The sequence below is a fragment of the Procambarus clarkii genome, chromosome 16 (assembly GCF_040958095.1).
Source record: "Procambarus clarkii isolate CNS0578487 chromosome 16, FALCON_Pclarkii_2.0, whole genome shotgun sequence".
Classification (NCBI taxonomy): Eukaryota; Metazoa; Arthropoda; class Malacostraca; order Decapoda; family Cambaridae; genus Procambarus; species Procambarus clarkii.
Genome location: NC_091165.1, coordinates 37,537,296 through 37,548,577, shown reverse-complemented (window position 1 = coordinate 37,548,577; position 11,282 = coordinate 37,537,296). Strand labels below are relative to the sequence as shown.

The window sequence follows — 11,282 nt, the reverse complement described above, 5'->3', positions numbered from 1 at the left end:
AGGTCCTTAATCTAAGAAAATTTTAAGGAGGTAAATACTTGCAAAATTTATAGACAAAAAAATTATAACAGATTACATGGAATGAAAAAAAAAAAAAAAAAAAAAAAAAAAAAAAAAAAAAAAGATGAGAGAAAATTATAGGTACAGTATATTAAAGCACATAGGTAGCTATGATTGATTGCAATGACAGCTTAAAATGGTAGTTGACAACAAATTGGTAGGCACAATACAGCAGAAACAATATAAGATTAATTGCAATGACAGCTTGAATGGTAGTTGACAAAAATTGGTAGTCACAATACAGCATATGGCTAGCACATAAAAGAAGACAGCAATGAACACAATGATAAGGTTGTTTGATATTACATAAAAATTAGGAGATTGGGTACCACTAGGTACAGAGCAAATTTAAAGCTCAGTGTAGGAAACTAAATAGATGAAGTTAGGTATTTTTTGGTTTTGCTTTTAAATAAGGCAAAAGTTTTACAGTTTTTCAAGTTAATAGTTTTTCAGTTAATAATTGAGCATAAAGAATAAAAAGTGTTGAGAACAAATACAAATAAAGATAAAAAAAGGGGGAACATGACTGAAAAAGCAGAACAAATACAATAGGTTGACAAACAGTGTTGATTAAAAAAGAAAATAACAGACATGGGTTGACAATAGAGGAGTGAGGTAGATTACAGGGAATTTATTAGGTAGTGTTTAGTTTTTATCTTAAACTGGTTGAGAGAGGTACAGTCTTTAACATGGTTGGGAAGGTCATTCCACATTCTGGGCCCCTTGATTTGCAGAGCATTTCTAGTTTGATTAAGACGTACTCTAGGAATATCAAAACTGTATTTATTTCTGGTGTGGTGCTCATGGGTTCTGTTACAACCTTCTATGAAACTTTTAAGATCAGGATTGGCATTATAGTTTAGCGTTTTATATATGTATAATACACATGAGAGAATGTGCAGTGACTTAATATCTAACATGTTCAGAGATTTGAGTAGGGGTACCGAGTGATGTCTGGGGCCAGAGTTGGATATTGTTCTAATAGCAGCTTTGTGTTGGGTAATTAGAGGACGTAAGTGATTTTGGGTAGTAGAACCCCAAGCACAGATACCATAGTTGAGATAAGGATAGATAAGGGAGTAATAGAGAGTCACCAGGGCAGGGCGTGGTACATAATATCTGATCTTAGAAAGAATGCCCACAGTTTTTTAAACTTTTTTTGATATATTTAGAATGTGTCCCTGGAAATTCAGCTTGTGGTCAATGAACCATTATATCCGGTTCGAAGGACCATTAATGTGGGAAAAACCTGCTGGGATTGATATAAGAGGAGACTACCAGGGACCTGTACTGAACTAAATTAAAAATTTACTGTCTGCAAATTAATTCAATTAAAATCTCTAGCTAGGGTTGTAAATCCTAGTTCCTCTTTTCCTAATGACAGACTGTGGGCTGTAAGGGACAGGTGGGGTGAATGACTTTGTTGATAGAAGTTCCAGTCCACCTGTAGACAGGGATCTCACATCAGCTTGTATTTTATACAAGGATAAGATTTAATAAATTCAGTTATCTGACTGAACACTGGCTCTGTTTAAATCATGGATTTAAACATACATAGTCTAACCTAGCACCATAACTATTAACAGCCAATATGTACTTATACTATAAACAATAAATTAAATTGTAAAAGTATAATAAATGACCTTAAATGTAGTCTAAATACTGTTAACTAAGTACTAGAAATTATATTCAATTAAATGAACTTATATGATAACTTAAAAAATAACTAAGCAAGCAATTGATAACTTAATTTATATATTCAAGTATATATTACTTAATTACTGTGGTTTCTTAACACAAAACAATATTAGTATGCTATGAATGCTTACTAGTTAATGGATATGGTGGCTTAAGCCACTGCTAACAGTTTGTTTACTTAGATATATAGCTATGATAAATATTGGCTGATAGCTAGGCTAGGCAAGAATATGTAAGAATTATTCCAATGCAAAATCAAGAACTTTCTTATGTATTTGGCATTGAAATATTCGGTAAACGAATGATCATAAATATCTAGGTACAAAAGACCATTATATCCGGTTCGAAGGACCATTAATGTGGGAAAAACCTGCTGGGATTGATATAAGAGGAGACTACCAGGGACCTGTACTGAACTAAATTAAAAATTTACTGTCTGCAAATTAATTCAATTAAAATCTCTAGCTAGGGTTGTAAATCCTAGTTCCTCTTTTCCTAATGACAGACTGTGGGCTGTAAGGGACAGGTGGGGTGAATGACTTTGTTGATAGAAGTTCCAGTCCACCTGTAGACAGGGATCTCACATCAGCTTGTATTTTATACAAGGATAAGATTTAATAAATTCAGTTATCTGACTGAACACTGGCTCTGTTTAAATCATGGATTTAAACATACATAGTCTAACCTAGCACCATAACTATTGGTAATGGTATAGATGGCACCATAATGGTAATGGTGTTATGGCACCATAACACCATGGTATAGACCATTATATCCGGTTCGAAGGACCATTAATGTGGGAAAAACCTGCTGGGATTGATATAAGAGGAGACTACCAGGGACCTGTACTGAACTAAATTAAAAATTTACTGTCTGCAAATTAATTCAATTAAAATCTCTAGCTAGGGTTGTAAATCCTAGTTCCTCTTTTCCTAATGACAGACTGTGGGCTGTAAGGGACAGGTGGGGTGAATGACTTTGTTGATAGAAGTTCCAGTCCACCTGTAGACAGGGATCTCACATCAGCTTGTATTTTATACAAGGATAAGATTTAATAAATTCAGTTATCTGACTGAACACTGGCTCTGTTTAAATCATGGATTTAAACATACATAGTCTAACCTAGCACCATAACTATTAACAGCCAATATGTACTTATACTATAAACAATAAATTAAATTGTAAAAGTATAATAAATGACCTTAAATGTAGTCTAAATACTGTTAACTAAGTACTAGAAATTATATTCAATTAAATGAACTTATATGATAACTTAAAAAATAACTAAGCAAGCAATTGATAACTTAATTTATATATTCAAGTATATATTACTTAATTACTGTGGTTTCTTAACACAAAACAATATTAGTATGCTATGAATGCTTACTAGTTAATGGATATGGTGGCTTAAGCCACTGCTAACAGTTTGTTTACTTAGATATATAGCTATGATAAATATTGGCTGATAGCTAGGCTAGGCAAGAATATGTAAGAATTATTCCAATGCAAAATCAAGAACTTTCTTATGTATTTGGCATTGAAATATTCGGTAAACGAATGATCATAAATATCTAGGTACAAAAGACCATTATATCCGGTTCGAAGGACCATTAATGTGGGAAAAACCTGCTGGGATTGATATAAGAGGAGACTACCAGGGACCTGTACTGAACTAAATTAAAAATTTACTGTCTGCAAATTAATTCAATTAAAATCTCTAGCTAGGGTTGTAAATCCTAGTTCCTCTTTTCCTAATGACAGACTGTGGGCTGTAAGGGACAGGTGGGGTGAATGACTTTGTTGATAGAAGTTCCAGTCCACCTGTAGACAGGGATCTCACATCAGCTTGTATTTTATACAAGGATAAGATTTAATAAATTCAGTTATCTGACTGAACACTGGCTCTGTTTAAATCATGGATTTAAACATACATAGTCTAACCTAGCACCATAACTATTGGTAATGGTATAGATGGCACCATAATGGTAATGGTGTTATGGCACCATAACACCATGGTATAGACCATTATATCCGGTTCGAAGGACCATTAATGTGGGAAAAACCTGCTGGGATTGATATAAGAGGAGACTACCAGGGACCTGTACTGAACTAAATTAAAAATTTACTGTCTGCAAATTAATTCAATTAAAATCTCTAGCTAGGGTTGTAAATCCTAGTTCCTCTTTTCCTAATGACAGACTGTGGGCTGTAAGGGACAGGTGGGGTGAATGACTTTGTTGATAGAAGTTCCAGTCCACCTGTAGACAGGGATCTCACATCAGCTTGTATTTTATACAAGGATAAGATTTAATAAATTCAGTTATCTGACTGAACACTGGCTCTGTTTAAATCATGGATTTAAACATACATAGTCTAACCTAGCACCATAACTATTAACAGCCAATATGTACTTATACTATAAACAATAAATTAAATTGTAAAAGTATAATAAATGACCTTAAATGTAGTCTAAATACTGTTAACTAAGTACTAGAAATTATATTCAATTAAATGAACTTATATGATAACTTAAAAAATAACTAAGCAAGCAATTGATAACTTAATTTATATATTCAAGTATATATTACTTAATTACTGTGGTTTCTTAACACAAAACAATATTAGTATGCTATGAATGCTTACTAGTTAATGGATATGGTGGCTTAAGCCACTGCTAACAGTTTGTTTACTTAGATATATAGCTATGATAAATATTGGCTGATAGCTAGGCTAGGCAAGAATATGTAAGAATTATTCCAATGCAAAATCAAGAACTTTCTTATGTATTTGGCATTGAAATATTCGGTAAACGAATGATCATAAATATCTAGGTACAAAAGACCATTATATCCGGTTCGAAGGACCATTAATGTGGGAAAAACCTGCTGGGATTGATATAAGAGGAGACTACCAGGGACCTGTACTGAACTAAATTAAAAATTTACTGTCTGCAAATTAATTCAATTAAAATCTCTAGCTAGGGTTGTAAATCCTAGTTCCTCTTTTCCTAATGACAGACTGTGGGCTGTAAGGGACAGGTGGGGTGAATGACTTTGTTGATAGAAGTTCCAGTCCACCTGTAGACAGGGATCTCACATCAGCTTGTATTTTATACAAGGATAAGATTTAATAAATTCAGTTATCTGACTGAACACTGGCTCTGTTTAAATCATGGATTTAAACATACATAGTCTAACCTAGCACCATAACTATTGGTAATGGTATAGATGGCACCATAATGGTAATGGTGTTATGGCACCATAACACCATGGTATAGACCATTATATCCGGTTCGAAGGACCATTAATGTGGGAAAAACCTGCTGGGATTGATATAAGAGGAGACTACCAGGGACCTGTACTGAACTAAATTAAAAATTTACTGTCTGCAAATTAATTCAATTAAAATCTCTAGCTAGGGTTGTAAATCCTAGTTCCTCTTTTCCTAATGACAGACTGTGGGCTGTAAGGGACAGGTGGGGTGAATGACTTTGTTGATAGAAGTTCCAGTCCACCTGTAGACAGGGATCTCACATCAGCTTGTATTTTATACAAGGATAAGATTTAATAAATTCAGTTATCTGACTGAACACTGGCTCTGTTTAAATCATGGATTTAAACATACATAGTCTAACCTAGCACCATAACTATTAACAGCCAATATGTACTTATACTATAAACAATAAATTAAATTGTAAAAGTATAATAAATGACCTTAAATGTAGTCTAAATACTGTTAACTAAGTACTAGAAATTATATTCAATTAAATGAACTTATATGATAACTTAAAAAATAACTAAGCAAGCAATTGATAACTTAATTTATATATTCAAGTATATATTACTTAATTACTGTGGTTTCTTAACACAAAACAATATTAGTATGCTATGAATGCTTACTAGTTAATGGATATGGTGGCTTAAGCCACTGCTAACAGTTTGTTTACTTAGATATATAGCTATGATAAATATTGGCTGATAGCTAGGCTAGGCAAGAATATGTAAGAATTATTCCAATGCAAAATCAAGAACTTTCTTATGTATTTGGCATTGAAATATTCGGTAAACGAATGATCATAAATATCTAGGTACAAAAGACCATTATATCCGGTTCGAAGGACCATTAATGTGGGAAAAACCTGCTGGGATTGATATAAGAGGAGACTACCAGGGACCTGTACTGAACTAAATTAAAAATTTACTGTCTGCAAATTAATTCAATTAAAATCTCTAGCTAGGGTTGTAAATCCTAGTTCCTCTTTTCCTAATGACAGACTGTGGGCTGTAAGGGACAGGTGGGGTGAATGACTTTGTTGATAGAAGTTCCAGTCCACCTGTAGACAGGGATCTCACATCAGCTTGTATTTTATACAAGGATAAGATTTAATAAATTCAGTTATCTGACTGAACACTGGCTCTGTTTAAATCATGGATTTAAACATACATAGTCTAACCTAGCACCATAACTATTGGTAATGGTATAGATGGCACCATAATGGTAATGGTGTTATGGCACCATAACACCATGGTATAGACCATTATATCCGGTTCGAAGGACCATTAATGTGGGAAAAACCTGCTGGGATTGATATAAGAGGAGACTACCAGGGACCTGTACTGAACTAAATTAAAAATTTACTGTCTGCAAATTAATTCAATTAAAATCTCTAGCTAGGGTTGTAAATCCTAGTTCCTCTTTTCCTAATGACAGACTGTGGGCTGTGTGGGACAGGTGGGGTGAATGACTTTGTTGATAGAAGTTCCAGTCCACCTGTAGACAGGGATCTCACATCAGCTTGTATTTTATACAAGGATAAGATTTAATAAATTCAGTTATCTGACTGAACACTGGCTCTGTTTAAATCATGGATTTAAACATACATAGTCTAACCTAGCACCATAACTATTAACAGCCAATATGTACTTATACTATAAACAATAAATTAAATTGTAAAAGTATAATAAATGACCTTAAATGTAGTCTAAATACTGTTAACTAAGTACTAGAAATTATATTCAATTAAATGAACTTATATGATAACTTAAAAAATAACTAAGCAAGCAATTGATAACTTAATTTATATATTCAAGTATATATTACTTAATTACTGTGGTTTCTTAACACAAAACAATATTAGTATGCTATGAATGCTTACTAGTTAATGGATATGGTGGCTTAAGCCACTGCTAACAGTTTGTTTACTTAGATATATAGCTATGATAAATATTGGCTGATAGCTAGGCTAGGCAAGAATATGTAAGAATTATTCCAATGCAAAATCAAGAACTTTCTTATGTATTTGGCATTGAAATATTCGGTAAACGAATGATCATAAATATCTAGGTACAAAAGACCATTATATCCGGTTCGAAGGACCATTAATGTGGGAAAAACCTGCTGGGATTGATATAAGAGGAGACTACCAGGGACCTGTACTGAACTAAATTAAAAATTTACTGTCTGCAAATTAATTCAATTAAAATCTCTAGCTAGGGTTGTAAATCCTAGTTCCTCTTTTCCTAATGACAGACTGTGGGCTGTAAGGGACAGGTGGGGTGAATGACTTTGTTGATAGAAGTTCCAGTCCACCTGTAGACAGGGATCTCACATCAGCTTGTATTTTATACAAGGATAAGATTTAATAAATTCAGTTATCTGACTGAACACTGGCTCTGTTTAAATCATGGATTTAAACATACATAGTCTAACCTAGCACCATAACTATTAACAGCCAATATGTACTTATACTATAAACAATAAATTAAATTGTAAAAGTATAATAAATGACCTTAAATGTAGTCTAAATACTGTTAACTAAGTACTAGAAATTATATTCAATTAAATGAACTTATATGATAACTTAAAAAATAACTAAGCAAGCAATTGATAACTTAATTTATATATTCAAGTATATATGCAATGTATTTATTCACTTTATACAGTTAGCTTGACTGAATCTTTTCCAACACTATGGACACTTGTGAGGTTTTTACTTATTGAGGCTGAATTCTTTTCAGATTCAGATGTTTATTCAGGTAAGGTATATACATACAAGTGATGTTACATTAATGGATTGATATATAGATAGAGCTAGTACATACAATGCCTAAAGCCACTATTACGCAATGCGTTTCGGGCAAGAAAAACATTAATATCTAGAACTTAATACTAATTGAGCATAAAGAATAAAAAGTGTTGAGAACAAATACAAATAAAGATAAAAAAAAGGGGGAACATGACTGAAAAAGCAGCACAAATACAATAGGTTGACAAACAGTGTTGATTAAAAAAAAAAAAAAAAAAAAAAATAACAGACATGGGTTGACAATAGAGGAGTGAGGTAGATTACAGGGAATTTATTAGGTAGTGTTTAGTTTTTATCTTAAACTGGGTGAGAGAGGTACAGTCTTTAACATGGTTGGGAAGGTCATTCCACATTCTGGGCCCCTTGATTTGCAGAGCATTTCTAGTTTGATTAAGACGTACTCTAGGAATATCAAAACTGTATTTATTTCTGGTGTGGTGCTCATGGGTTCTGTTACAACCTTCTATGAAGCTTTTAAGATCAGGATTGGCATTATAGTTTAGCGTTTTATATATGTATAATACACATGAGAGAATGTGCAGAGACTTAATATCTAACATATTCTGAGATTTGAGTAGGGGTACCGAGTGATGTCTGGGGCCAGAGTTGGATATTGTTCTAATAGCAGCTTTGTGTTGGGTAATTAGAGGACGTAAGTGATTTTGGGTAGTAGAACCCCAAGCACAAATACCATAGTTGAGATAAGGATAGATAAGGGAGTAATAGAGAGTCACCAGGGCAGGGCGTGGTACATAATATCTGATTTTAGAAAAAATGCCCACAGTTTTTGAAACTTTTTTTGATATATTTAGAATGTGTCCCTGGAAATTCAGCTTGTGGTCAATGAGAATGCCAAGGAATTTGCCATCTAATTTGTTACAAATTTGGGTATTGTTTATTTTGAGATTTATATGACTAGAGGATTTATTGCCAAACAGAATATAGAAAGTTTTGTCAATGTTAAGGGTGAGTTTGTTGGCAGTTAGCCAAAGATGGACTTTATTTAGCTCAGTATTTACTGTGGCATTTAGAGCAAGAGGGTCAGGACTGGAGTAAATGAAGGTTGTGTCGTCAGTAAATAGAATTGGTTTGAGGTGTTGGGAGGCATTTGGAAGGTCATTAATGTAGATGAGAAAGAGGAGAGGGCCAAGTATGCTGCCCTGAGGAACACCAATGTTGATGGGTAGGGTGGGAGAAATTGTATTATTCACAGAAACATATTGGAGCCTGTCAGTAAGGTAGGACTCGAGGTATTGTAGGGAGTGTCCTCTGACTCCATAATGATGTAATTTAAGAAGAAGGTTATGGTGGTTGACAGTATCAAAAGCTTTACGCAGGTCCACAAATAACCCAACAGGGAACTCCTTTTTATCAAGAGCTGTATGAATCGAGTTAAGCATACTAATAAGTGCATCGTTAGTGCTTTTTTTGGGTCTGAAGCCATATTGGCAAGGGCTAAGTATATTGAGTTTGGCTAGATATGAGTAAAGCTGCTTATATATAAGTTTTTCAAAATTTTTTGACAAGTTTGGCAGGATTGATATAGGTCTGTAGTTGTTAACATCTGTGGAGTCACCACATTTGTGGACAGGCGTTACTCTCACTTTTTTTAGAATACCTGGAAAGGTTTGGAGTTCAAGTGACTTGTTGAAGAGCAAAGCAATAGCAGGGGCTAAAGATCTGGAGGCTTTTTTGTAAATTAAAGTTGGTATCTCCTCAAGGGCACCAGACTTGGTTTTAAGGGAAAGGATTATCTCATTGACGTCAGTGGAGTTAATAGGCTTTAGGTACAGAGACTGTGGATAGTTACCTGTAAGATAGTCCTTAATGTCAGTACTGGAAGATGGAATATCATTTGCAAGGGATGAACCAATGGAAGAGAAGAACCTATTGAACTCAATAGCAGAATCAGAGGCTGAAAGCTGACCATCGTTATTAGACAGGTGAGTCGGTTTGTTATTTAAAGATTTCTTTGATCCCAATATTTGTGAAATTGTGCTCCAAGTTTGTTTAATGTTGCTCTTTATTTGAGTAAATTTATCTTCGTAGTATTTAGTTTTGGCTCGTCTAATTATCTTAGATAGCAATAATGAGTAATTCTTTGAGAATTCTTTGGAGACAATTCCTAACCTATACTTCTTCTCAAGGTCGTGTTTTTTGTTAATGGATTTCAGTATTCCCTTTGTAAGCCAAGGATTGTTAAGCCTTTTGCTTGTGACTTGTTTTGTAAGCCTAGGACAGTGGGTGTTATAAAGGCTAAGAGTTGTTTGTAGAAAAGATTGCACAGCTAGGTTGATGTCCCCTATGTTACCTAACTCGGACTCCCAGTTGACATTATCAGCAGCAGTTATAAAATTGTTTATAGCAGTTTCATTGTGCAGCCTAAAGCTTAACTCCCTTGTTTCTAGAGGTGGTTTGCTAATGTTAGTTAAGAGAAATGTGGGGTAGTGGTCTGTAGTGCTATCGGTGATTATACCTGAAGTAAGCGGAGAGGTTATGTTGGTCCAGATGTGATCTAGAGTCGTGGCAGTGCTATCAGTGATTCTAGTAGGTCTAGTGATTAAGGGTATGAGGAAGCAGGAATTCATACAGTTGAGGAAGCTAACAGCAGTAGGGTGTTCAGGCTCGCAGAGGTCAATATTAAAGTCCCCTGCGATAATTAGGTGGTTTTTGTTCAGTCTGTTATCAAGTATTAGATTTCTAAGGTTTGAGTTGAATACAGACACATCAGTGTTGGGAATTCTATAGACTGCACCCACAGACAGGACAGACTCGGCACCCTTGACTCTGAAGCTGGCGAAGATATACTCCCCATAGCAGTCTCTAGTTCTAATTTCTTTTAAGCATGTTAGTTCTTGGTGGTAGTAAAGAGCAGTGCCACCACCTCTCTGAAGTTGACGACAGTTGTGAATTGCTGAGTAGTTAGGCATGTTAAAGAGTTGAGTAGTATCCTCTTTCAACCATGTTTCAGTAAGTATAATAAAAGAGAATTTGTTGCCAATAGTTTCAATCAAGGCACTAACATCATCGAAGTGTTTACCTAGGGATCTAACGTTCAAATTGATTACAGAGATATTGTGATTATGAGTTAATACATTGTTTACATCATGTGCTGCAAAATATCTGCAATTTAGATCATTAAAGTGATTATTGTCATAGATAGTGGATAAGAGGTTAAGTTCTGGGTCTATACTTGACTGCATAAAAAAAGCTGATTGTAGAATCAGAAATAAGTAGAAATAAGCTATAAAATAGGGAAAAATATATACACAATACTGTACAAAACAAACACAAAAGGGGCTTACAGGGGTACAATGGAGTAAGGGAGTATGGCTAGGCTAGGCAACCTAGGCAATTAATGAGATTAAAGAAAAAACATGTAAACATGGACTATACAAAACACAAGATATAGAAATACAAAACAAAAAATATAAGCAAG

At 34.2% G+C, this 11,282-nt stretch overlaps 1 protein-coding gene across 2 annotated transcripts in view; it reads right to left on the bottom strand.

Moving 5' to 3' along the window:
* Nucleotides 1-7,146: 7,146 nt before the first annotated feature.
* Nucleotides 7,147-11,282, bottom strand: part of LOC123760144 (uncharacterized) — a 124,847-nt gene continuing 120,711 nt past the window's right edge. Inside the window, exon 4 of one of the 2 annotated variants that reach the window (XM_069325457.1) lies at nucleotides 7,147-7,350. In XM_069325457.1, the coding sequence (XP_069181558.1) occupies nucleotides 7,231-7,350 (120 nt within the window). In that variant the 3' untranslated portion in view covers nucleotides 7,147-7,230. The remainder of the gene's footprint in view (nucleotides 7,351-11,282) is intronic. The other variant, XM_069325456.1, reaches the window with a different exon arrangement.